This window comes from Nematostella vectensis, chromosome 13, assembly GCF_932526225.1.
Source record: "Nematostella vectensis chromosome 13, jaNemVect1.1, whole genome shotgun sequence".
Classification (NCBI taxonomy): Eukaryota; Metazoa; Cnidaria; class Anthozoa; order Actiniaria; family Edwardsiidae; genus Nematostella; species Nematostella vectensis.
The window spans coordinates 4,570,589-4,598,259 of record NC_064046.1 but is presented as its reverse complement, the minus strand read 5'-3'; the positions used below and the strand labels follow the sequence as shown (position 1 = coordinate 4,598,259).

The following is a 27,671-nucleotide window of genomic DNA, read 5'->3' as shown; positions in this document are numbered from 1 at the left end:
TTATTAAAATGATTATTTTGAAAGGAGTTTACTTGTTTTTAGCCAATGGTTATATCAACCAGAATGTTTCAATGATAACCAATGACAACTTATTTAGTTCATAACATTCAAAATAATAATGAATAAAATAATAACAAGCCAGTGTAGCCGTACATAATGTCTGCTGTTAGACTTTCAAACTCAGTGAGTGATGGGAGAGCTGGAGCATCTGTAAGGGACCTTGAACAGTAAAAGTACAACACAACCATGAGGGGTATACCTAGATAGTATACCTAGAGTATCTCAAGCACAAGACAAACATCAATATTGTCTCAACATAATGCTTGTTGTAATATATAAGTAAGTCTAGTTCACCTATAAATGGGTAAAGCCTTGATCAAATGAAGGTGATAGTTGATGGAAGTCCAGACTCTCATGATCATTTGACCATGCACTCACACACTCCCATTCCCTTTGTACATCAGACATGAGAGTGGATGGAAAAGTTGTCACCATTTGATAATGTGAATAAGAGTTTATGAGGAGGATTATTGGTCTCAGCAGTTTTCACAAAAAGTGAAATCTAATGTGTATCACAGATTTGGTGGTGAATCCTTGGTTGTTTACCATTCCGGTACTTCTGGTTATTTTGAAAATGGTACATATTCCTCCAACTGGAAAACTTCCAGAAAATGAGAAGTTGCCTGAGAGGTAGTCCACTTTCACTGGGGATACCAGAAATTCCAGAAAATCATGTACCATTTGCAGTTTTCCATAGAATATTAAACCAAGGCCCCCATCGCCCACTACTTTATTTCTCAGGACCCCAAAAGTTGGATTTCTGGATACACAAGCAAATGGTACATAACGCACCCAGAAATTCTGGAATATAGGGAACTTTTTCTTACCATTATGACATCCTGGAAAAACTGGGATCTCATTCCCAAATTTCCGATTAAATGGTAAACAGCCCTAAGTCAAATAACTGACTGGGCTAATTCTTGAATAAAAATGTTACCACCCACATCAATTCTCAAGACTATTTGATCTCATTGACTGTCCTCTCCATCTGATTGAGGCTTTTAAGTCTAGCTGACTCATAAAAAAGATTTGGAAAAGGAGATGGTTATTTGAGATGTTATGTGTTGATGTCTCACCTCAGCCGACTGGTAACTAACCCAGTACCATCAGCGTTACTGTACACACAGATAGAGTAAGTACAGGATGTGGGTGACATGGCCATGTTAGTTATGCAGTTATAATAAGCATCATCGTTCATACAAGCACTGTGACCAATACAATTACAGCTGATGAATCATGTCATTTGTTGAGATCATGTTATTCATAATGGGCATCCCCACACACACTTAAATAAATGTTAATTTAGAATGGAATGTTAGGGAGTTCGAAACTATTTACGCAATAGAAAAAAGATTATGTAATATTTATGTTGGTTTGTAGAAATATATTTTATGTTTACTGTTATTTACCTTACCATTTGCAGGAAGAATGAGGTTGTTTAGTTGAACCTTGTTATTTATTTACGTTTTGCTAAAATATTTCCACAAACTAGGAAAAGGGGGCTGCAAGTACTTATTATCAATAAATTCATGAAAAATTGTACCTTCCAATTAGGTTCTCATCCACTGAGGCAGACGCGAGGGAGTTCGTCCTCGGCAGAGCAAATGTTGGGAACAGGTAGTGTATGTGGTTGGCGATTAGGAACTTGAGAATAAGTTCGTAGGCAAGTAAGCGTCCTTCCCTCCATTCCCATGCACCAGAAATCACAAATTCAGGCGGCATGGAGGGTTGATCTAATCACACAACAAACACACAGGTGAATACTGGATTTCCATGCCCCAGAAATAACAAACACATGCAGAAACTAACCTGTCAACAACTTGCTAACAGCACGTATACTTATCCTCTGATGTTTACTTGAGCCGAGCTGGGAAGAAGGCCGTCGGTGGCTGTTCCATCCATGGTTGACTCCTTCCCCACCATCAGCAACTAACGGTGAGCCACCTCTATCCAGCGTCAAGCTAGTAGAGTCCCCTGAGCAAGACAGGGCAGTGTCGGGAGGTGGTGAGGGTGTAGATGCAGCTGCTGATGACACCCCTCTGTAGCGCTCCTGGACTGGTGAGACTCTAGGTGTGGTAGAGTGGCTGTCGCGGGTGTGGTCTGCATCTAGGTGCTGCAGGAGTAGCTCTTCGTCCACTTCCCACTCTGCGGCAAGGCCTTGAAGAACCAGCTTTAACAGTACAGGGCTACTACTGTCCTTAGCAACTGGTGTAATAAGATGTGCAATCAATGCGAGACTGACAACAACAACATTAAGGTAGTAGTAGGGGGCTCAATAAAAGACAGCTATTGAAAGAAAACTGTCATGCAGTCCAACTAAGTAGCTGTTATGCCATTTAAAAATTTGCAATCATTACTGTTTAAGGGCTTTAGTATTTTGATTGTACCTAGTATTTTGAAGACGGCACTTGTTGCTTGCCGGACGGTAGATGCTGGGTGCATGAGGTACAAATTGAAAGTTGAAAAGTAGCGTGGCCAGTTGGGCAAAAGGAACCCTGGAGGAATGTGCTGAAATAAATAAATATTTCCTGGTAAACACAATGGGAACTTACTATACATCAAAAGTCATACTAGTCACTTTTGTCAAGGATCATCAATCCAACTAAGTATGTGTCATGTTACAAGCGTGTACATAGCCAGCAAAAAGTGAAGGAATTGTTAAAGCCGCATTGTCACCAGTTTACTTCCGGACGATTAGGTAACAATCTCCGATGATTTTTAATGGAAAACACGAAAAAATATTTCGAAATATTGGAAGCAGTGTGTCTATTGGAAGTTTCTTTGAGGATGTGATTGATAATTTAGAACTGATGGCCTGTTATATATCTCGGATTATAATAGATTCTTTTGTCTTTTAACGGTTGAGGTTTCCGTCTGACCTATGGAAGTAAACTGGTGACAATGCAGCTTTAAATACTATCCTTTTCCATATGACACCTATGACTGACCCAGACACCTATGACTGTGCACCCCCCCCCCCCCCCCGTTGACAAATCCTGGGTCAGCACCAGTAGACACAAGAGCAATGCTCTGCCAACTGCGCTAACAAGGCCTATACATACCTTAAACAAGAACTGGAAGTCGAAAGCCAGAACCCAACAGTGAGAGGCAAAGGCACTACAAAGCTTTGCTCTGTCAACAAGGCCTATACATACCTTAATCAAGAATACACAAACGCCAAGCAGTCCCTCTGCTTCACATGCCTGAAGGAACTTGAAGTCTGGTCGCAGGACTGCTAGGTGAGGAAGATGCCATCCTTTAAAGGTGCTCTCAGGTGATTGTGTGCCTCGGCATAGACGCTTGACTACTTCTTCAAAGGCTGCAAATGCCTCCTGTAAATGAAACATAACAAATTGAGGGAAAACAGAATCCAAATTTGCTGACCACAAGTATAACTTCTAGTGAAGCAATAAAAGATGCATTGCCACTCTCAAACTAATGCACATTTGATTGGTACTTTGCGCAAACAGTGTGCTTATGCTTAAGGGCAGTACTGCATTGCATGCAAAGTGCTCATCAAAAAAGCAGGTATTAGATTTGACAATAAGAATAGGAAACTTGACAATGGTTTGATAAAAGCATACTGTACCTGGAATTCACAGCGTGAGAAGATGGAGGAGAAAGCCTTTGTTGCATGGTCCCTAATGCTTAACTGGGGGTGCGCCAGTAAAGAGTACAGCACAGAATGAACAGAGTCCACGATGAAGGATGGAAGGGTGCTCTGCTTACACTCGCCAAACTAAAAATCACACAAACAGTGGTAGACATTCTTTGATGATGTTGATAACCACACAGTTCACAAATAGTCAGTCTTAGAGACTTTGACCAGACTTTGACCATGTTAAGGAAGGAGGGACGGGATCTAGTTTTGGTAGTATTTTACCAAATTTTTTTTCTTTTTCTTACCACCATAAAAATCAAATAAGAAAGCACACAAAAAAGGAACCTTTTTTTGCTTGTCTCACATATATGGAGTGTGATCTTCACAATGTTTGTGTCTCTAGGGCAAATCCTGCACGTCTGCATTTGCTAATCATACCTTGAGCATATACTCGGAGCTATCACTGTCGCTATTCGCGGGCTGGCCAGTCCAGCAGAACCGGCGTACGAGGGTGGTCATCCCTTAGACGGCACATCAAGTAGAAACATAGTCAGTAGCAATTTGGACTCAAGGCCTTTCTAAATAAGGTGTCCAGTGTCTCATTTAGCCACAGCCAGAAATGTTTCCCAAACTTTCCAATAAAAACTCTGTGCGTCACTGGGCAAGATTTGGCACCTGCTTTGGGTACTTCACTAGTTGTATGCTATATGCTGCAAATGACTCATAGATTACAGACAGACTTGTTCACAAAATTATAAACCCTATCTTTGCTCTAGTTTTCCTGTTTTTTTCCCCGCAAAAAAGACGTTTTTACCGCCCAAAAAGATGTTTTCAAATGTGGCCATTTTTAGCCATGTGGTACCCTGACCTGGAAGATGTTAAGAAAAAGAAACATGGGGCATGGAGAACCCCGAAAAGTAGGTATCCTCCAATCTCACAAATTCAATAAAAGTTTCAAAGGTCACCAAATGGGTACTAAAACTGGGTAGAAGTGGACAGGCCTTATCCTGTCTACAATAGCCCTAGTCCCTTCCCAGCCCCTGATAAAACGTCATTCTAAATAATTTGGGATGGTATAACTCCAGCAGCTCTAGGTCCATACCCATGACTGCTCCTTCTGTGGCTTGCCAAGAGCTTTCCTTTGCCTGGCAAATCTGAAAGAAATAAGCAAATCATCAATTACTGTTTTGATGGTGAAAGTAATCAGATACAGATTTTCAGGCTTAGTAAATACTTAGTTCAGCACACTTCAGCTTGGTAAATAATTATCAGGATCATTAATTGCTGGTATAAAGCCCTTCTGTTGATCTAATTGACATGCAAAATATTAAGTGTTTTAAAGTATTGACAGTAAGAAGTTATCAATCAATCTTGGTATTCTTACCCGGATCAGATCAGTGTAGAATTCTTGAGCCTGCTGTAGGCTAAAATGATCTAAACTTTGCGGAAGTCGCGCAATGCAGGTGTTGCGAATTGCAGACCAGACATCTGTAATTCCAGACACTATCAGACTCTGCAAGCAAAACAAGACATTGGTAATTGGTATCATGTACCATGATTCCAAGTGCCAAGAGCTAATTGTCATGTATTTGACCATTAAGATCTTGCACTTGGTAAAAAATACTATGATACAGTACCGCTCTCGAACATAGGGACACTGTTCGCGAAACTTTCGCGAACAACGTTCGCGAAATTCGCGAACAGCGTTCGCGAAATTCGCGAACGACTTTCGCGAAATTCGCGAACGACTTTCGCGAAATTCGCGAACAACTTTCGCGAAATTCGCGAACATATAGACTGTTCGCGAACACGCTGTTCGCGAACAGATGCAAAATAAACGGTTTGACGAACGGTAACGTGTGATCCAGGGCTTAATAACAGCTGGAACAGCGAGAAGCCATTTATTTGACAAAGACTTGTATTAGACAGAGAATTAGTTTGGGGAATGAATGCCGATCGCTTGATATTCCTTGAAGATTTTCGAATGTGTGTTAACTGCTAGCGAAAACTTTAAAAAGCGGGAAGCCATTTATTTGACAAAGCAAAGACTTGTACTAAACACGGGGGAATTAGTTTGAGGAGGGATGCCGATCGCTTGATTTTCTTCGAAGATTTTCTAAATGTGTGAAAACTGCTAGCGAAGACTTAATAACAGCGGGAAGCCATTTATTTGACAAAGACATGTAATAAACACATGAGAATTAGTTTGAGAAAGGAATGCCGATCGCTTGATATTCTTCGAAGATTTTCGAATGTGTGAAAACTGCTAGCGAAGACTTTTGAAAGCGGGAAGCCATTATTTGACAAAGCAAAGACTTGTACTAAGCACGGGAGAATTAGTTTGAGGAGGGAATGCCGATCGCTTGATATTATTCAAAGATTTTCGATTGTGTGAAAACTGCTAGCCAATCCTTTTGAACACTGGGAAGCCATTTATTTGACAAAAACTTGTATTAGACACGGGAGAATTAGTTTGAGGAAGGAATGCCGATCGCTTGATATTCTTCGAAGATTTTCGGATGTGTGAAAACTGTTAGTAGTAGTCGTTTGTGTTCGAATACATGAGTCAGCGACAACATGCTCTACTATAAATGTCTTCTTTTCGGGTTTTGTAGAATATCAAGCGATCGGCATTCCCACCTCAAACTTATTCTCCCGTGTCTAATACAAGTCTTTGTTAAAGAGATGGCTTTCCGATGTTCAAAATTCTTCGCTAGCAGTTTTCACACATTCGAAAATCTTCGAAGGATATCAAGCGATCGGCATTCCTTCTCCCGTGTTTATTACAAGTATTTGTCAAATAGAATTTCAAAATTCTTCGCTAGCAGTTTTCACACATTCGAAAATCTTCGGAGGATATCAAGCGATCGGCATTCCTTCTCCCGTGTTTATTACAAGTATTTGTCAATTATAGAATTTCAAAATTCTTCGCTAGCAGTTTTCACACATTCGAAAATCTTCGAAGGATATCAAGCGATCGGCATTCCTTCCCCAAATTAATTATCCCGTGTGTAATACAAGTATTTGTTAAATAAATGGCTTCCCGCTGTTCAAAAGTATTCGCTAGCAGTTGTCACATTCGACAATCTTCGAAGAATATTAAGCGATCGACATTCCTTCCCTCTTCGAGGCAGGCTTTTCAGAATATACTAACTAACTTTTTTGCCTGTGTCTGCCCTCGTAAATCCACGATCGAATCCTTCGCATGCTTTGGCTTTCATCCGCCATCTTTATCGTCTTTATTTCTCAAACTTGAAAGTGTCTTGTCTTGATCGTCTCCAAGTAATTGAACTGAAGGCATATATGACTATAACTGAATTTGTTGTTTCTGATTTTAACGATAACCATAGCTCTCAGCTGACTTTTACACGAACAATTTATTTGAATCGCTTGCAGAACTCCTGTATGTATTTTAAGTGAGTATCAATACTGTAAGTCTTCGGTTACACGGTACGAGTTCCCGTTTGTCAATCGGTTTGTCCAGGTCTGTTCGCGAACACTGTGTTCGCGAACATCAGCTGTTCCCGAACGTTGTTCGCGAATTTCGCGAACAGTGTTCGCGAATTTCGCGAACGGTGTTCGCGAATTTCGCGAACGTTGTTCGCAAATTTCGCGAACGGTGTTCGCGAAATTCGCGAACAATTTCGCGAACATATGTCCACATGTTCGAGAGCGGTACTGTATATATACCCCAGGAACTAATTATTAAGTATTTGACCATTTAGACCTTGCAGCTGGTTAACAATACTATGATTAAAAATACCAGGAACTAATTGTCATGTATTTGACCATTTCAGCCTAATAGCTGGTAAATCATACCATGATATACCAATACCAGGAACTAATTATCAAGTATTATTCCTTTCATTTTAGGCCCAACCCTATTTTTAGTGGGAGGGGTAGAACTCACTTCATGCCCAGTACTGGGATCTGGATATACCAGACTTCACACTAGGCCAATCATAGCACTAAAATGATGTCCTGTATTCAAATTGATTGATCCTAGATGTTTCCAAATACCTTGACAATGGGGAAGACAGTAGGAGAGAAGCCTTGGTCACATGTCTGCTTCAACCAGTCCATCACATGCACAAAAGTCTGATTACGCACTACAGGCATACTGCTCGCTACAAGGGGAAATTTGTTTAATACTTATTGCAGTATTTCAGATTAAGTTACCATGCAATACTACAGTACTGATATACAGTTGTCTATCAGCACATTGATCAGTCCGTCTGTCTGGCTATGTGCATGTCAAAATCCACCCCTTTTATACCCCAAAGGTGGGAGGGGGGGGATGGTTGTACAGTATGTCTGTCTCTTTTCTGTCTCTCTAGCCTCTGTCTGTCTGTCTGTCTGTCCGTCCGTCCGTCTGTCTGACTAGTTCTTTGTCTGTCTGACTTGTTGTATGTATGTCTGACTGTCTCTCTGACCTCCGTCTGTCTGGCTTGTTGTGTGTCTGTTGATCTGTCTGTTTTTCTGTCTGATCAGTTGTATGTCTGTCTTACCGGTTGTATGTCTGTCTTACTGGTTGTATGTCTGTCTGACTGGTTGTTTGTCTCTCTGACTGTCTCGCTGACCTCTGTCTGGCTTGTTGTATGTCTGTCTGTTGATCTGTCTGTTTTTCTGTCTGACTAGTTGTTTGTCTGTCGGGCTTGTTAGATGTCTGTGTCTCTTCCGTCTGTTTGACCTCTGTCTGTGTGTCCAACAGTACCTTGTGAGATGGAATGTTGAAAGCTCTCTAGCAACTTGAGTGATAAATTCTGAGCCAGATACCTGAAAAATAGTAACAAAAAGTTGCAAAAATCTGTGTTCAGATTTTCCCTTCACAAGCTTAGGGACATATGTTTGTCACTTGGTAAAAATTTTACACCCTTATTAACCCATTGACTCCTGGCTTTTTTGGAGCTGAATTTACAAAAAACAGACTGAAAACAGATACCTCCCCCACTATTCTGAGTTTTATACAGCCCGTCAAAGTCAAACACAGCTGCACCTAGTCAGCGGTATCCAAGCTTTCCAACAGTGCTTTGCGGTCCCCACTTTTAATCCCCTGTCGTTGTGCTGAAGCCAGCACAAGTTGATGGTTGCTTGTATTTTTCATCAAAAATACAGCTATGAGCATATTAGGAGAGTGTCTCAGGACATCATGAAGTCTTTTGGGGCATAATTGAGTGCTTTGCTTATGGATATTTGCAAGCAAAGGTGTATTCATGATGATTTTTTCTTGTTTGGCTTTGCCCGGATGAGAAAATAATTTTCTAATGAATCACCACAGCTCTCCTAAATGCTGTCTTTTCTGAAACCAAATTGATTCCAAAATTGTTTACACTGCTATTCTGGGTCTGTATGACCTGGAATTGATTTGTTTGGCTTCGGGGTGAAAAGACTTATAAAAAACCATCTGACTTTGGGGAGAGGAGTGTTGACTGGCCCTCCCCTCATGAATTTTCTCCCGGATCTCCGAGAATGCTTTGCAATACGTAAAGATATTTTCGTGGTCCTACAATCCTTCAAGGAATGGACATTGTGTTTTGAGGCCAAGGAAATGTACCTGGAGGATCAGAATAAAGGTATCTATTTGTGTCTTGAGCTGTGTTTGCTGATCTCTCTCCCTTGTGTGGTATTTTGAGCGTTTTATTGAGAGGGGTGATTCTGCTTTTCTCTCCTTGTTCGATTTGAGAATTGTCGAAGAACCTGTGCTATTATTTGGCTTAAGAGTAGATGCCAGCACCTTGGTTGGATGCATATCTGCAAGACCATTTATCCCTTAGACTGATGCCTGAGTATCTTCATCTTGTTGTGTTTATTTTGAATTTATGAATTTTTTGGGTTGTGGGTACTTCCCAAAGCCGGTACAGGCCGGTTGAGGGGTCAATGTGTTAATATTAAACCATAATAACTTAATATTGATATCACTTTGCAAAAGAGAGTGATAATTGTAAAAATTTGAATTTATCCTTGTCTTGTGTATTTCATGTAGGTAAGGGCACTCAAGATAAAAGTTTTTTTTATTTGTTATTTCTTTACTTGCATTGGCTTTGATGTGAGTGCTTATAAGAGAATGCTCAATGCTTTCAGTGATAGATCAATTAGAGGAGATGTTGAAGGCTTAAGGCCAGTCCATCTATCAGTTTAAATCTTAGAATACCATTACCTTTAAAGGCCTTAAAAGCTCCAGTCATAGCTGAAATAGCCAGGATCTATTAAGCATTCATTACACAGACCCCCCATTTAATAAATATTTTTCAAATAAAAATATTAGAGAAATTAATATTTATTGATTTTACGTCAGAAAGAACATACTTGGTAGCCAAACATTGCACATTTTTAGTCCCAAAGAAACACTTCATTTTTTGGTTCAAATCTTGCATTTGTTTTCTTAAAAAGCCTTAATAGTATTGCTTTCAGCAATTCCCATAAAGATAAGAAGGAAATAGATCACAATGCATTATGCACAGAACAATTCACCTCCAGCACTGAGAGCATGATAGAGGTCTACAAATGGAAATACCTCCAATAATATCGTGCTCAATAAGGTCGACCCAACATCAAGAACACAGACAGACAAAATATTTTTAGTATCAAAATGCAGTGGAAATATATTCTACAAATGTTGCAATTACTGATATGCCCATGGTTTTTTTTTTTATAAAAATACAAACATCTTCTCAACCCTCTTAATATAAAGGAAATTGTATTGTATTGTACTCATTCTGCTCATCAACAATACCAATATTCTAGATTAAATTCTGGTTCTGACAAATTCCTAGTTCTGACTAAGGTATAAGGAAAAGGTTTCTATGTCATTAAATTATATGAAAGATAAATTTCTTTCTTGCATAAAAAGCAAAATTGTGGTAGTTCCTAGTATTTATTTCTTTACTTTTGCTTACAAAAAGGGTGCCCAAAACAGACAATTACACTAAAAGGTTTTCCCTTACAAAACAACATGAACAAAACAAAAATATTAGAATACATTGCAATAAAAATATAGCAGTAATAGCATTTTATCTGAAAATAATTCTATTAGACTCAGTTATAAAATTGTAATTCTAAGGGCATAACAAAAAAACAACAGCTTACAGTGATATCTTACTCTGCGGTGCTAGACAAATGGAAAAGAAATAATGACACTAAAAAAAGGCAATATGGGAATATGAAGCGTTGTGTCAAAACTGTTGAGAGGAGATGATGATAGAAAAGGCAAGTTAATACTTTGTGCAAGATCAAAATAAGACTCTACCCAAAAAAAAATTCAATGACAGGTGCAGAAAAAGGGGCTATATGAGGAAACCATAATGAGCAATCTATCATTATCAAGACGAATCAACAATAAAAAAAATGAGAAAACTACACTCTACTCTGAGGCTTGATAAAGCCAGACCAGCAGGAACCAGAGAGAAAATCCTACATGATTGATAGCAGGGTCATAACTAAAAATAGGTAAAAAGTATTAAGTAATAACTTAAAGGAAAATAGGCCCAGAGGGAAAGAAACAGAAAAATTTTTCATTTGAGATCCATTTAAAAAGTATTAAATCAATTTCTTTAATAATAAGAAACTTTCATGATTGGTTGAACATATACCTCAAAATCCTTGGTATTCTAATTTCAATATCCAAGTTAAAGAAATTCGCAAATCGCCTTATTTTTAATCCTGTAAATTGACAGATACATCTCAATTCTCAAGTTTCAAAATAAAATAAATTCCAACTCAGTTTACAATAAAACATATTTACAAAACAATTTGATTATATTCTCCATTTACTCAATGATACATATGGCGTGTATCGAAGCAATATCCAAGAGAGATGGTCTGTTTCCATCGCTACGGCGATATATGCAATAAAATAGGTGTAATTTTACGGGACAGATGTTCCCCAACAGTTGTTTGACCAACAATGTTTACAAAAGGTTGAGTACAAGAAATAAAAGAAATGCAAAAGAAATGTGAGCATTTTACGGCGTTAATTATAAAACAATTCTAGAAATTGTGAGGAGAAATTCATGCAAAACATTTTTAAAGAATAAAAATTGTAATGAAATGACTCTCGGATGTGAAGGATAAAGGTGATAAGACGTTCTTACACCTAAGATAATATGATTATATGATTGATTTCAAACCTTTCTTCTAGTTAGGGTATTCTTTTGGGATAGATACCTTAGGGATATCATTTTCCGTAAAAAATTACTCACCATTTGAGAAATTCGTCCAGCAAATCGTTCAACTGTCCCTTGCACCGAGTATCGTCCGGGACCTTCACAGAAGAAGCCGAACTACTTCTCCCCTCCAAGTTCTCCAGGTTTTCCCCTAAATCCTCCATTGTCAAGTATTCCGACCAGCCAAACCTTCTCTCGAAAAGATAAAACGTGAACGTGTTAAGTTCGTCCTGGCTTTCACATAATGATTCAGGTTGTTTGCCTGGAAACGGGTCGTCCTGGAGGTCGAGTCCTCGGCTTAGCCACTGCGCTTCACATTCATCCTCGGTAAAACGATTTGCGGTGGATTCTGCTGGTCGCAAACTTTCCCGGAGCTTCCCTAGTAATATAATTTCCTCCTCTACACATGCGACAATTGGTAATTCTTGTAAGATCGCTGTGAATTCCCCGTTTGCCGCCATTTCCTCTTCATCAAACGCTACACGACTTGGACTTCGTCGGTACGAAAACGATTACAGAATTTACTTGTGTCTTTTCATGATAGCGCCGGGAATACGAAAAATGCTTCGCAGCTTGCTATAAATTACTTCCTCTGCCGCATTCACCTAAAAAATAAGGGCAAAACAACCATGGCTCGCCGACTCGTAGTTGACTCTACGTCCAACTTTGAATTTTCAAGTTCAAACCGGGAAGCTTTATTTTGCCACGTGATTTCACGAACACTTTCCGTAAAGACGGCTCTTTAACGACTTTTTTCTAATTCCCTTCAAATTTATAACAATGTCTCTTAACTATTTATTTTAATCCAAAAATGAGAATAATCTTATGATTAATACCATTTTATGGCAGAAAGCTATTTTGTCAAAAAAAGTATTACAATTACGAGCTGTAATCGACTAGCTCCGAGGGAATACCGAAGAGGAAAGATGTCTCGTCCGAACAGGCCGAAGGCAAGACCGTGTGCGCAGTTTTCGAGCTCCCCATTGTATATTCCCTTGGTCCCTTGAATCGTGACCGACTTTCGACGGAATACTTCAAACTGAGGTAACTGTAACTTTTTTTTCATTTATTATTGCACGGCTTTATCAAAATTTGGTTATTCTCGAGCTTGCAAATAGCGTGTTTCTCCTGCACTGCTCTTTTGGCTGGAGGAGGGACGGGTAAGTGTGACGGTGTAAAAAGCCCCGTGCAAACTGCGCCAGAATTGGCGAGACGTTGGCCCTGCAATGCTGGCGCAGTTTGAACACCGTGTTGGGAGGTGCTGGCGGGAGCTAGCGAATTTTGGCGAAATTTTGATTGAGTTCAAACTTTTGGTCAACACTTCGCCAGCATTTCCTTTGTCTCGTGGTCATTCAAGCATTTCACAGCTTTGTTGGCGCAGTTTGCACACAAACCCAACAATGCTGGGCTCATTTGCATCTGGTCCATAGGAAAAATAGCTTGCGTCAGAATAATGCTGTCATTTCAAAAAAGAATAAGCCCTGTGCAAACTGCGCCAGCACTTGCCAGCATTGCTGGTGAATTCTTGCTCGACTGACCACAAGACAAAGGAAATAATAGAAAGTCCATTTCCCATCTTGACATTTCCTTTGTTCTATAGTCCCTGTCAAGCGATAATTTGCCAGCAATGGTAGCAGGTGCTGGCGCAGTTTGCACAGGGCTGTACCACTGCATCTATAAATAAAGATTAAAACATCGCAAATTTTATGACTGTATCATGCAGAACACAATCCCACATGTACTTTCTAATTATCAGGTTAATTTCATTGTCTTTTCACTCGTAGTTGTAAACATGGCAACCGCTACAACATCAGGGGACGAAATAGACCCAAATACAGGAATCCAGTGCAATCGTGGATTGCCTTTTAAAAACACAAGTTAAATGGTGGGGTCTTGTGTTGCCTTTGGTCCCATCAAGCAAATAATACAACCAACCTAACTCACTACCTAACACTACCTAACTTACTGGCAATGTGTTGGGGCAGTTTGCATACCGGCTTAACTACGGCTCAGCACTCACCAGCATTGCTGGTCCAGCAATGGTGGCAGGTGTTGGCGCAGTTTGCACATGGCTTTATTCATGCCCTTGTCCCTCCCTTGCACAGCATAATGTGAACATCATGCTATTTCACAAATATGATTAATTTACGTCAGGGTCGTAAAGGGTATTTTTGTAAAACAAGATTTGGCCATTTTTCACCCTACGATAAATGTGAAATCGTCCATTTTGCGTGATTTAACGATTTTAAAGGCCATTTTTCGGTCCATGAAATGTGAAAAAGCCATTTTGCCCAGTCCATGAAACGTGACCCATACCCCCCTTTATGTGACAACGAGAGATGACACCCTGTCAAGCAATAATTTGCCAGCAATGGTAGCAGGTGCTGGCGCAGTTTGCACAGGGCTGTACAACTGCCCTGAAGAAGTCTTATTAAAGATGAAAATTTGGCAGAGTCGATTTCCAGTTTTTGGTGTATTATAAATAAAGTCACATATTTTTATCTCGAAACCGATAACAACTGTATCATGCAGAACACAATCCCACGTGTACTTTCTAATTATCAGATTAATTTCATTGTCTTGTCACTCATAGTTGTAAACATGGCAACGGCTAAAACATCAGGGGATGTTCTTTCAAGATCCATGCTATTAATGAATATATTTTCTTTTCTGACTGCGATTTTTATTGAATTTTTTTTTATTTAATCTAATGAACTGTTTATATTTTGTAGGAAAATGTTGCTAACATTAACTAGCAAAGGTTCGTGGGTGAGTAGAACTGTCACCAGACTACTCACCTCCCAATTACGGGCCATGTCGCAGACTCTGTACGATTTCTCCGCCCAAGACCTGGGCGGGGCCAATGTGGAGCTGTCAAAGTACAAGGGAAAGGTGGTCCTGATTGAGAATGTGGCCACTCTCTGAGGCAAGACCGTCAGGGATTTTACCCAGGTTTGTTAATTTTTCTCCTGTTAACATGTGCAGATCTAGAAGTGGTCCACCCCCCGCCCCCCCCTTCCCCTTCTCTATTTTAAGAGATTTTGCATACAAATATGGAGAAATATAGCAGTCAGATTTTAGAGATTCACTTTTTGTCAGTGATTGTGGGGCAGGCCCATAGCCAGGGGGGGTTTGGGTGGCTCGGAAGAACCACCCCACCTGAATGGAAAGTCCAGTCTAATGAAAGAAAATAGAGTACCACTACCAGCTAGGATGAGCTACCTAAGAGAAAATGGTTCACTAAATGGAAAACAAAACCTCCCCAAGTAGCTATGGGCCTGTCGGGTGTGCTTGTCTGACAAGAAAACCCCACTACCAACACATCTGCAATAATCTGATCACATATCACTTTCGGTTTGTCACTTTTCACCTCAGAGTTTTTCCTTAGAGTCCTATTTGATGGCACCCTATGAGCTACAATTCCTGATTATTTGTATAACAGGTTGTGTAACTTCAGGGGCAGATCCAGAAGTTACAAAACCAGAGTGTCAAAACAAGGGTTTTAGATCCATTCATTCATTTATTTTTAAGCCAAATATTTGAAAACAGGGGGACCGGGGCCCGCTCGGCCCACCCCTGGGTCCCCCCCTTGACTTTGTTGTGGCCACCACACTGTATCTTCACATTTTGCACTTGTTCAACTCAGATGAACAAGCTGATTGATGACTACCAGTCCAATGGCCTTGTTATCCTGGGATTTCACTGTGGACAATTTAACAGGGAAAATTGCAAAAATAAGGAAGAGATCCTCAACTCTCTCAAGTATGTTCGTCCTGGCAACGGCTTTGTGCCCAAGATAGAGCTCTTCAGCAAAATTGAAGTGAACGGCAAAGATGCACATCCTCTGTTCCAGTTCCTGAAGAAGGCCTTGCCACATCCCCATGACGATGATACCAGCCTCATGTCAGATCCAAAACTCATCATTTGGGCTCCTGTACAGCGCTCTGATATTTCCTGGAATTTTGAGAAGTTTTTGATTGACAGGGAGGGAAAGCCCATTAAGCGTTACAGTCGTCTTTTTGAACCACAGCATATTGCTGCGGATATTGAGCAGTTACTATAACACTTAGGGTGGTTCATAGACTAAAATCCTTGGCAAGGAAATAAGATAATAATTTTTGAACAATAAGGATAACCTTTAAATTAAGTTGGAGGTTTTAATGTATTTATTTAATGTAATTTAAAATATAATTTAATATGGGCATTAAGTCAGGCCCGTACCCAGGGGGGGCGAACACACCCTACACGAAAGTCGAAAGTCCACTTTTTGTTCTCAATAGACGTGCTTTTTGTATACAAAACTATAAATCATAAGCTAGATCACTCTGGTATGTAGCCAATTCCGACAATAAACGTCGCCTGGAGATACTGAAAAAGCATAAAAAAATCCTTTTTTTTTGTTTTATCAGAGGTGGTTAGATTTTTATCAGAGAACTCCCTCTCCCCCCCCCCCTCCCCCGGAAAAAAGGGCCACAGTTTCATTGGGCATGTTGTAATGATGACAGATGCTTAAAGTTGTTGTGTTTGTCTGATGATGCCGACAAGCCCAATTTACTGTCACTTGTCAACAAGTACAGGACTTTGCAGTATTATCAACATGAAGCCTTGGCAGAAATCTTACGGCCAAGTGTTGACATCACGGTGATGTATTTGTAGAACTTGTATTTGTTGTCAGTAAAAATAAAGTGTGATCAACAAGGAGCCAATAAACCTGTTTGTGATAGATATGAGAGTGGTTTTGTGAGAGTTTCACATGTTTCAAATTTCCTCCAGGAGCCCCACGTCACATGCAAACAATAGGGGACTTGGGCTAAGAGGTCACGTGACTGTTTGGGTGGTAAACAAGCGCGCGCTCAGGCTTTTAGCTGCAAAATAACAGCAACAAAAAGCAAATTATTTAGCGCTTACGAATAAAACAATTTATTTTGTTCAGTAAGGTTTTATTTTCATTAAAATATTTTATTTTTTCGTCGTTTTCTGGATTGAAGAGCGCACTCGTCTCTGTGTTTATTTTGGCTTAAATTTGCCACTCAGAAAGGTCACGTGATCTCTTAGGGCAAGTCCCCCTATTGCAGTAATATTATCTGGCAATGCAAGTTTCCCCCCCTCCCCCCCTGGGCGTTTATTTGATATCCAAAGTGGCGTGGGGGGCCAGATTGTCTTGAAGTTGGGAAATTTGAGGCTAGAACAAGAAGTAAGCAAATGGGTGCAAAATTTCATGAACTATGAAAAACTAAAAAGAGAAGGACTAACCTTTTATTTCCGGTATGAAAAAAATGCCTCCTCATAAAACCGAAGCTCTCGTCCCAGTCCTCCCGCTATAAAGCCGAGTGGTTTTGCATTTTCGCAGTATCTCTTATACGTGAAAGCTAACTAAAGAACGAATTTGAGGCCATACTTCACCTTACAAGAGAAATCTATTCCTAAGTGTACTTCGCTATTTATTCTATGCGAACTCTCGCCTGGTCGGTTACAAAATGGAGGAGTATCTAAGCCTCCAACAAGGCCCTCTAATACCTGATGTTGCATGCCATGTTTTCTCGTTTCTTCAAACGCATGAAAAACAGGCCGTCGCTCTTGTTTGTCGATTCTGGAGAAATATAGTCTATCTTCCGTCGCTTTGGAAAAACGTACAAGTTATTTTACCGCTAGAGGCTTCGGAAGAATTGTTCCTTGGCCTCAGAAAACGAAAAATAACGCGAGTAACTGTGCTTCGTTCGACTAATGATGAATTGTCGAATATGTTTACAATTGTACCCAACATTACCCACATTAGCCTTGGTGGCTGTCCTAAACTAACGGAAAAGTTTCTACAAAGACAATTCTGTATGTTACCGACCCTGGAACATTTATCATTTCGTCGTTGCAACCGAGTTACAAATAAATTGCTAAAAGCCTGTGGGAGCTCTTTGTCAAATTTAAAAAGCCTTACCATCGAAGACTGTGAGACCATCACTTCAATTGGCTTTAAGGAACTCATAGTTCATTTAAGAAATCTAGAGGTACTAGACCTTACATGGTGCGAGAACTTGAATGACGAGTGTCTGCGTTATGTGAGTCACTCCTGTCCAAAGTTGAGAGTGTTGTCACTGCGGGGCTGTGACTGGGTGTCATATACGGGTGTCAAGTACATTGTCCAAAGCCTAACTCAGTTGACCAATCTTGACTTCAAATGGAGCCATGGGATCAACAGTATCGTGGTGAAACTTATAGCAAATCATCTCCCTGATTTGCAGTATTTAGACGTCAAGGACTGCCCGTACATCACTTGTGACAGCATATCGTACGCAGCTGCACGTTTGAGAAAACTGCGTCACTTGTCTTTTGGGGGTGGGGGTGAGTTGCATTTTCTGTCCAGTTTCAAAGAGTTGAATAGAATGTTCATAGAGCTGGGTGAGCTGACAGAGTTGCGTTGCTTGGTATTTGACGTCTATAATGCCACCACTGAATCAAGCATTCACACCATGCTGAAAAAGCTAACAAATTTGACAAACTTGGACATGGGCTATCTTGACAGTGTGAGTGATAAAACGGCAACTCTTATAACAAAGCATCTACCAAACTTGCAGTCACTTGCTCTGAGCAGTCGACAGCTAACAGATAGAGGCACAACTACACTATGTTGCAAGCTTAAGAAGCTAACAACTCTAGATCTTCGCAGCTGTAATATTACAAACAATGGTATGCTCGGCATAGTGCAAGGGCTTTGTCACTTGAAGTCACTTATTTTATCTTCGCATCCTGAGCTTACTAATGTTGGTATCAAACACATCACCAACAACCTTAAGTCACTGACAAGCCTGGATCTTATGGACTGTTGTCGAGTAACCAACAGTGGCGTCGCCCTCATTGCCAAAGAGATGCCTCAGCTAGTCCAGCTCAATCTGTCATACTGCTATAAAGTATCTAATCAAGGTATGTTTAGCATTTGTTTCAAATATACTGGCATTGAAATGAATACAGTATAATCAATTATAAAGATGACATTAAATGTAGTCAAGCAAAAATTGCTTTGCACTTTTATTTGTTCTCTTATTCTCTTCTTTAGGCGATTATTCTTGAATCCTAAGATCCTAAAAAAGTGTCACAACTTTTCACTAAAAGCTCTTCAACCTATATAGGAATGGCAATTATGAGTGCCTGTTTGGTGCTAAATCCTGTGTTTGCATTTTACATCTTCAGGTGCCATCGACATTGGCAAAAACCTAAAAGAGCTCCGCCAACTAACCCTAGAACAGACGAAAATCACAGACAAAGGGTTTGTCTACGTCTGTCACCACCTTCCCAATCTCCAGTCCCTTGCTGTTGGAGGCTGCCCAATCACAGACAAGGGCCTAGTTGAGGGCTCAAAGGCATTGTCGAACCTGGAAGAACTGGACCTTGGCTCAAAATACATTACCAACAAAGGGATCCTAGATGCTGTTGTCAACCTCAAGGGACTCACTGACATGACTCTGATATTTTGTCCCGCTATTACTGTTACTGCGGTAGAGGCGATGCTGAAGGGACTACCAAATCTGACACACCTGGGGATAGAGGGATGTGAACAGATTTCTGAGGATATGGTAGATGAACTGAGAGATGTGACAAGCGCTTCTGTTAGCTTCTTTTAGATGTTGGAAAGACTGAAAGTTCTGTCTTTTGTTGAAGTTTCTTTAAGGTGATGGGAGGCTGATGTAATGCACTTGTGAATAGAGGGTTGTGGACATATTTCTGGGGTGTGTTAGAGGAGCTGTGAGATGAGACAAGTGCTTTTGTCTTGGAAGAGACTGCAACACTTCATTGCTAGGGTGTGTCAATTTCTCTTTTCCCTTATTCTCTACAACGCTTCAATATTCATTCTAGATTCCGAAAACAGAAGACTTTATAAAATCATACTCTTTTTCAAATATAACATTTGCATGTGTTTTAGTGTACATTTGAATGACCTTGCTACAGGTTTTCTACGAGGATAAATATCAAGGAATTGCATTCTGATTGGAATAAGGAGGCTTTAAAGACTGATCTAGACTTTCACCCAAGAATGATCTAAATATTGATCTAGGCTTTCACCAAGCAATGATCTAAAGAATGATCTAGACTTTCACCCTTACATGATCTCAAAACTGATCTAGACTTTCACCCAGACATGATCTTAAGTGTGATATAGACTTTCACCAGGCAAGGATCACACCCACACCCTTGGGTAGTCAGATTTTCAGATGCATCAGAGAGAGTCTTTGGGTACAGGAGACCTCATACTATTAATAAATCAGAGATTAAGGCTATATATTTTGCTAATAATAATATTCTGCAGTTATGGGCAGCTTAAAGATATATGAGATTTGAATTTATTTATTTTATATTGAGTTTTTGAATTTAGATTTTAAGAAATAGATATACCCGTTAGGTATATAAGCTAGCTATATAACCATATTATGATTAACCTAAAAATTTCTTTAATAAAGATTATGTAAATTGATAATAGTATGGTGGAATTTTACCTACAATCCGTGACAAAATGCTGAGGCCCCCAACCGACATCCCCAGCCCTTTTAGAAAAAGGCACTCCTAGATCAACAGACAATACCATCTCTTCAAAATTTCCCTACCCCAACCCCCCCCCCCCCCCCCCCCCACAGATCAATGTTGTTTCAAAGCTCTTGCGTTTCGGGGGGGGGGGGGGTTGCCTTTTTCATAGGAAAATAAGATTGTTTTTTTTTTTTTTTTTGCAAGTGGTCAAAAAGTCAAGTTATTGTCACGGATTGGAGTCAAATAATAGGAGTCATATAAATGTTGACCATATGGGCATCATATCAAACTACGATTACGCCAGCTAAGTCCTAGTTTGTGTTATTACCTGGGATTCTATTTGCCCTTTCTGTGGTTGGTAAAAGTTGTGACGTCACATGAGATAGCTCGTCCCAGACCCCAACCTTCCTCAGACACTGTTCATCTGCAAGGACAGGATAAGCCCGGTAGAATGCCTACGCTTTTTTATAAACCATTTTAGTATTTTCAGCTTGCCATGACAGTTAAAATTCAAACACCCTTTCGTGAGATAATTCTAGTGCCTTTGCAGCGTTGGCTTTTAAAATGCAAATGCCCACACTCTCGTTAACTTTTTTGGGACCGAGATAATTCTAGTGCCTTTGCAGCGTTGGCATTTGTTGTTTATCCACAGAATGCGGGACTTACTTTAGCGTTTACAGTAATACTATAGTCTACCAGTTTTGGTTCAGGGTGGGTCTCGTGTAGGTACTAGTGGTGGATCATATCTCAATCAAAAAACAAGCCAATACAGGTGTCCTATGGGTAAATTACAATGGATCGTGTTTCTCCTGTCATATGGGTAGAGTTACCCAAGACATTAGAGTACATATTGTTTACCCAAATGGCTAGAGTTACATCAACAAAGCAGTATAAAAACGGGATGTTCTCGAGATATAATGGTATTACCCCCTGGAACTTTGAAGGTAAGCAAACACGTTATTTCTTTATTCAGATTAAGCATTAGAAATAGCGAAAACTGGGTGAATTATACGAAGAATGTACAAAATACAAAATATTTCAAAATTCGGGTTACAGCCACGATATTTTTTATTTCAAATAAAGAATGTTGTGAAAATTCATTAAAAATTGAGGTCTTGTTATAAAATTATATGGACGTGGAACCTCCCCATTGTTCTAATAAGTGAAGAGAATTTTAATTCTTTTAAAAAAAGCTATGATAAAGTGAGAAAACATTATTTATTCCCCGTAGTCTTTCCGTGTCCTTTTTAGGTATCATGTCACCGGTTCTCGTAATCTTTGTGATCGCCCTGCCGTTGTCTGCGCTCGCCAGTGAAGGGGTAACAGTTGACGAACTCGATCAAGATGTTTGCCCTTTTGAATCCAACGGATGTAGCGTACCTGGGCAGTTACCCATGCTCTACAAAAGGCTTTTTACTCCCGCTTGCCACATGCACGACGTGTGCTATCGATGTGTGAGTATCAAGAAAGGTTTTAGAGATCTTGTAAAGTTTGAAAAAATGACCATCGAGGGGGCTGAAAGGGTTTGCAGTGATGCAGTTTTGCCTTAAATCTGGCGCGGTTTTCCGTATTTTATTCCGCGGTATTGCGGTTTACCTAGACTGCGCGGTTATTGACTTATTTTAACGGTTTAGCGTTTTTTTTTGCGTTTTTCTGTGCGCTTTTCTGTGCGGTTTTGCGGTTTTCGCCCGCTCTTACGCCCCCCTTACCATCGACAGAACTCTACACCAATGTAATATTATATTCGCAGGTTTTATTCTTATATCTTGGCACAATATTTACACAACAAACTTTACATGTAGGTCGGTTTTTCTTATTTGTTTTTATAATTGGTCGGCTTTTAACTTTTAAGGGGTTGTCCGGCGAGAAAAGAAAACAAGAATTTAAAAAAAAGTAACTTTATATCTAATTTATGCCGAGGATCGAACCCTGATACTTCTAGAAGAAGAAAAAGAGAAAAATTAGACCATACATCCAGACGTACGCTGAATCATGATATGCCAGCCTGCAGCTTTACGGCTAGGCTGGAGATTCCGGCCCAGAGACCGCTATCTAGAGAATTGTGTTACGTACAGGTACCGGGGCACTCGCACAATAAGGCAATAACCAGCCCCATCTTATACGGTTACGGCGGAGGTTTCTGTAACGCGTAGTGTTTAATTTACTGAGGTCTATCTAGGCGCCCAAGTCTCTTGGGATCTCTGGACTGATGATGTCGCTATAGTAGACCATACACGTGTAATGACTTCTGTTGTCCGAAAGAAATTGAGACGCTAGATGAACACACGCTCCAGGTTAGGTCTCACGCCCCTCAAAATGTAGCTAAATCACCTTATGTTTGAGAAGCGCATATTTCGGGACACTTAACCAAATTTTGAATACTCACATTTAAATTTAAATTTTTCCTACTAAAATGGGAAAGTTTTTTTTGTTAATATATTGTAAAACACACAAGACGACTTTCACCACATTAACTGCTAGCTTTTGAGTGATATCAATGCAAGTGTCGAGGTACGGGGAACGTATTTAGTTAGCTAGACATTTAGTTTTGTGGCAAGACTCACTTTTTCGTATTTTCCAGGGGGAAGGGGAAAGCGTTTTCTTTCATATGTCTTTTGTAAAATTCCGGCTCTACTGCGAGGAAATTTGATAGCGAAATTCTTGCGCAATCATACTTTCGCGGCTTGTATTTTGCAGATCATTTCGATTTCACGATATTTTAGAATTCGCGAAATAAAGGTGACGCGAAAATTTTATGTAAAGAATTCATAGTCAAAGATCCATCGGCGGGTGTTAGAGAAAGGTTCATACCTGTCTAACAGAAATAGCGCTATAGATTATCAATCTGCCATTAACGGAGCCGGTTTTCAACCCCCTTACAACTGTTTAGGACAAGAATCTTTATGTAAACTTGAAGCAATTCGTGTTTGATTTCTCCATCCTCGAGGACCCAGGGCGTGACGGGAACGGCGGAACCAGGAACCGCGCGCGAAAGAATGAGAAGGAAAAGACGTCTTTTCCCCCTCTTTATTGCGCGTACGTTTGCTCCCAGTCTCCTCGCCGCCCTGGGTCCCCGAGGATGTAATTTTTCAGGCCCAGAGAAATAGCCCCAGACCCCCCCTCTTTTATACCATTTAGAGAAAAAAACAGTGCTATGTTTTTCTCATTACAGAATAAAGTGCACGATTGGGAGAAAATTGACTGCGACACAAAATTCTGGGAAAACATGTACTTTTTATGCGAAGGCCAGTACGGCACACCAGATGATCACCTGGACAAGCGCTTTCTATGGAACAAGCAGAAAATGTGTAATAAGGTAGGAAAGGGGTGAGGGTGTGGTATGCATAAGGGGTTGGGGGAGATAGGGGAGGGGGTTGTGAGGGAGGGGTAATGGGTGTGAGAAGGGGAAGGGATCGTGGATAAGAGGGTACGCATCTTGGTATGGAACTAGCCGAACTTTCTTCTAAGGTAGGAAAGGCGGCATAAGGGGTATGAGAAGGGGATAGGAGGATTAAAAGCGAGTACATAATAATATTTGGGTGACTTTCCTACCCACTTGGCCGACCATTTGGAGGCCTGGGTCTAAGGGCTTTTCAAGATTAGCGACTGAAAAAGATTTGACCAAGCGGTCGAGTTTTTCTAACAAAATTTTGCTGCAAGTCTCAAATTGACAGGAATCAGCATTTTTCACCATGTTTTCTGGATATTAGAAAGCGGGAAACCTTTAGCTTTTCTAAATATGGGCATCAATAACCATATAAGGCAATACATACGAAGGACACTGTATGTGGGGAATATGTTTGATATGGCACTTTTTAAGGCGAGGTATGAGAAGACGACGCGTGTAGACACATCGACAAGTGATTCTTATGGAACAAGCTCAAAGGTGCAGAAAGAGTGAAGCGCTTGTTATTTAGAAAGCATAAGATGTGAAGGGAAGGTGGGGGGAGGGCGTGGGAGGGATGGGGGTTGATATGTCAGTGAAGCAAGAAACACTTGAGCTTCATATGGAGGACGCAGTTGACAGTCGGGAGCCAGAGACGCTATCTATTTTTATTTGCGCAATACGCGACGTATGGTCACATCATATTTCCTAATAGGATCCAAAGGCTCGCTTCAATATGATCACACACGATCGCAGCTACTAGAGGACTTGCGCTAAGAGATCACGTGACTGTTTGGGTGGCAAACTAGGGCGCGCTCAGGCTTTTAGCGGCAAAATATCAGCAACAAAAAGCAACTTGTTCAGCGCTTACGAAAAAAGCCAGAATTCTATTTTTTTTCAGAAAGGATTTAGTTTCATTTAAAGATTGTTTTTTTTTGTCGTTCTCTGGTGTGACGGGCGCAGTCTTTTCTGATTTTTTTATTTGATTATTTTTGTTTTGAATTTGCCACCCAGTAAGTTCACGTGATCTCTTAGCGCAAGTTCCCTATTTGACCGTACGATCCCAACTGATCGCATTCCGATCTCAATTTGGTTGCCAGGCGCGCGCGTACACAGGGGGGTGCGCAGGGTGCGTGCGCAAAGTTCAAAGTGTGTGTCATTTCTAGAAATCTACTATCTACTATCAAATACTTTGCTGTTTCCATATGATACGCATGACTACCCCCCCCCCCCCCCCCCCCGCCCCCCTCAGCCAATCCTGGGGTACTCGCCTCATTCCATATGATCGCACACTATCATCACATCCTGCACTCACCCTGTGATCGTGTGCGATCATATCGAAACTAATTTGCAGTCGGAATGCAATCGGTTGCGATACCACGGTAAAAATTAACTGCGACCCTGCACGATCGAGGGAAACCTGCCTTAAATCACAATGTTATGACAGACAAGAACATACATTGAAATGAACTTGTCTCGCTAGTGGCACCTACGAACTGAAAGAAAAGATTTTAAAACCCGAGTTTCCTGCGGCCATTCTGCTCATCCATACACCAATTACCTCCAGCTGTACTTACAGTGTTAGTTATGAGGGAATGCAACTTTTTTCGAAGCGGCTGATGGGTTTTAAACGCCACTACAAATATAACGAGCCAATCATGGCCCGCGTTCTTATGTTGTTCCCATAAACAGCACTAAAAGGGGTTTTATTTTCTTGTCCCAGGTGGCTGATGGGTACCACGCGACAGTGCAAATGTTGCGAACCAATCAGAGAGCGCGTTCTTTTGTTGTTCCCATAAAGGGTTAATTTTCTTGCGCCAGGTGGCTGATGGGTACCACGCGACAGTACAAATATAACGAACGAATCAGAGCCCGCGTTCATATGTTGTTCCCGTATACACTAAAAGGGTTTATTTTCTTGCTCCAGGTGGCTGATGGGTACCACACGGCCGTGCAAATGTTTGGGGAGAGTCACTGGGACACAGCTAAACCCGATTGGTGCAAGAAGAAATGCGTCAAGAAAATAGGAGACCCTAGAAACCATATCCAGCTTTGAACAGCTGAATAACATTTACTCATCTAAGCAATGAAATTGATGCCCTTGCCTTACACTGTGCATAATAATTTTATTACAATCACATCGTGACAGACAAGAAACCAAAACATAATTTCAAAACGGCCGCCATCTAAATAACCGGCCCTATCCCCTATAAAAACCTTTTATACACACGCCACACAAATAAACATGACTCTTATGCAGATCTCCTACCCCTGCACCAACTTATAACCCCTTCTCATACACACAACACACATGAATAACCACCCCTCTATATAGATCCCCCTACCCTATAATAACCCCATACACACGCCACACAAATAACCAACTTGTACCCCTCCTCATACACAGCACAAATAACCACCACTAAACAGAACACCCACCCCTATACCAACTTGTACCCCTCCACACACACACACACCACACAAATAACCACCACTAAACAGATCACCCACCCCTATACCAACTTGTACCCCCCCACACACACCACACAAATAACCACCACTAAACAGATCACCCACCCCTATACCAACTTGTACCCCTCCACATACACACACCACACAAATAACCACCACTAAACAGATCACCCACCCCTATACCAACTTGTACTCCTCCACATACACCACACAAATAACCGCCACTAAACAGATCACCCACCCCTATACAAACTTGTACCCCTTCACATACACACACCACACAAATAACCGCCACTAAACAGATCACCCACCACTATACCAACTTGTACTCCTCCATATACACACACCGCACAAATAACCGCCACTAAACAGATCACCCACCCCTATACCAACTTGTAACCCTCCACACACACACACACCGCACAAATAACCACCACTAAACAGATCACCCACCCCTATACCAACTTGTAACCCTCCACACACACACACACCGCACAAATAACCAACACTAAACAGATCACCCACCCCTATACCAACTTGTACCCCCCCACACACACCACACAAATAACCGCCACTAAACAGATCACCCACCCCTATACCAACTTGTACCCCTCCACACACACACACCACACAAATAACCACCACTAAACAGATCACCCACCCCTATACCAACTTGTACCCCTCCACATACACACACCACACAAATAACCACCACTAAACAGATCACCCACCCCTATACCAACTTGTACTCCTCCACATACACCACACAAATAACCGCCACTAAACAGATCACCCACCCCTATACAAACTTGTACCCCTTCACATACACACACCACACAAATAACCGCCACTAAACAGATCACCCACCACTATACCAACTTGTACCCCTCCACATACACACACCACACAAATAACCACCACTAAACAGATCACCCACCACTATACCAACTTGTACTCCTCCATATACACACACCGCACAAATAACCGCCACTAAACAGATCACCCACCCCTATACCAACTTGTAACCCTCCACACACACACACACCGCACAAATAACCACCACTAAACAGATCACCCACCCCTATACTAACTTGTAACCCTCCACATACACCGCACAAATAAGCGCCACTAAACAGATCACCCACCCCTATACCAACTTGTACCCCTCCACATACACACACCACACAAATAACCACCACTAAACAGATCACCCACCCCTATACCAACTTGTACCCCTCCACACACACACACCGCACAAATAACCGCCACTAAACAGATCACCCACCCCTTTACCAACTTGTACCCCTCCACACACACCACACAAATAACCGCCACTAAACAGATCACCCACCCTTATACCGACTTGTACCCCTCCACAAACACACACCACACAAATAACCACCACTAAACAGATCACCCACCCTTATACCGACTTGTACCCTTCAACACACACACACACCACACAAATAACCGCCACTAA

At 40.9% G+C, this 27,671-nt stretch overlaps 3 protein-coding genes and 1 pseudogene across 6 annotated transcripts in view; 3 read left to right on the top strand and 1 right to left on the bottom strand.

Moving 5' to 3' along the window:
- The window catches only part of LOC5501449, a 34,049-nt gene extending 21,765 nt beyond the window's left edge, over positions 1-12,284 (bottom strand). Inside the window, exons 1-12 of one of the 3 annotated variants that reach the window (XM_048720662.1) lie at positions 11,860-12,284; positions 8,376-8,437; positions 7,682-7,788; positions 5,046-5,174; positions 4,764-4,815; positions 4,100-4,182; positions 3,650-3,799; positions 3,216-3,392; positions 2,448-2,568; positions 1,870-2,265; positions 1,604-1,793; positions 154-219 (exon numbers count right to left, since the gene is read on the bottom strand). In XM_048720662.1, the coding sequence (XP_048576619.1) occupies positions 154-219; positions 1,604-1,793; positions 1,870-2,265; positions 2,448-2,568; positions 3,216-3,392; positions 3,650-3,799; positions 4,100-4,182; positions 4,764-4,815; positions 5,046-5,174; positions 7,682-7,788; positions 8,376-8,437; positions 11,860-12,284 (1,958 nt within the window). Of the gene's footprint in view, positions 1-153; positions 220-1,603; positions 1,794-1,869; positions 2,266-2,447; positions 2,569-3,215; positions 3,393-3,649; positions 3,800-4,099; positions 4,183-4,763; positions 4,816-5,045; positions 5,175-6,819; positions 7,082-7,681; positions 7,789-8,375; positions 8,438-11,859 lie in introns of those variants that run through there. The other 2 variants (XM_048720663.1, XM_048720664.1) reach the window with 2 other exon arrangements.
- Positions 12,285-12,668: 384 nt separating this feature from the next.
- LOC116608593 lies at positions 12,669-15,922 on the top strand (annotated as a pseudogene).
- Positions 15,923-17,139: 1,217 nt separating this feature from the next.
- LOC5501443 (F-box/LRR-repeat protein 14) lies at positions 17,140-20,284 on the top strand. Its single transcript, XM_032369748.2, has 2 exons — positions 17,140-18,738; positions 19,006-20,284. Exons 1-2 carry the CDS (start codon positions 17,301-17,303, stop codon positions 19,434-19,436), a joined length of 1,869 nt encoding a protein of 622 aa, XP_032225639.1. The 5' UTR covers positions 17,140-17,300; the 3' UTR covers positions 19,437-20,284.
- An 897-nt stretch (positions 20,285-21,181) lies between these two features.
- On the top strand, positions 21,182-25,828 carry LOC5501444 (conodipine-P3). Of its 2 annotated transcripts, none has more exons than XM_001622688.3 (4): positions 21,182-21,278; positions 21,586-21,788; positions 23,507-23,650; positions 25,647-25,828. In XM_001622688.3, the coding sequence occupies exons 1-4, from the start codon at positions 21,197-21,199 to the stop codon at positions 25,773-25,775; spliced, it is 558 nt and encodes a 185-aa protein (XP_001622738.1). In that variant the 5' UTR covers positions 21,182-21,196; the 3' UTR covers positions 25,776-25,828. The 2 variants fall into 2 exon arrangements, with proteins under 2 accessions (XP_001622738.1, XP_032225632.1); XM_032369741.2 differs by having other exon boundaries at positions 21,202-21,278; positions 21,566-21,788.
- Positions 25,829-27,671: the final 1,843 nt, after the last annotated feature.

Excerpts from the sequence above, each read along its gene's own strand:
- LOC5501444 (XM_001622688.3), top strand. The coding sequence starts at position 21,197 with ATGGCTAGAGTTACATCAACAAAGCAGTATAAAAACGGGATGTTCTCG. Across the intron at positions 21,279-21,585 it reads TACCCCCTGGAACTTTGAAG|GTATCATGTCACCGGTTCTC; the intron begins GTAAGCAAACAC and ends TGTCCTTTTTAG. Across the intron at positions 21,789-23,506 it reads ACGACGTGTGCTATCGATGT|AATAAAGTGCACGATTGGGA; the intron begins GTGAGTATCAAG and ends TTCTCATTACAG.
- LOC5501443 (XM_032369748.2), top strand. The coding sequence starts at position 17,301 with ATGGAGGAGTATCTAAGCCTCCAACAAGGCCCTCTAATACCTGATGTT. Across the intron at positions 18,739-19,005 it reads CTATAAAGTATCTAATCAAG|GTGCCATCGACATTGGCAAA; the intron begins GTATGTTTAGCA and ends TTACATCTTCAG.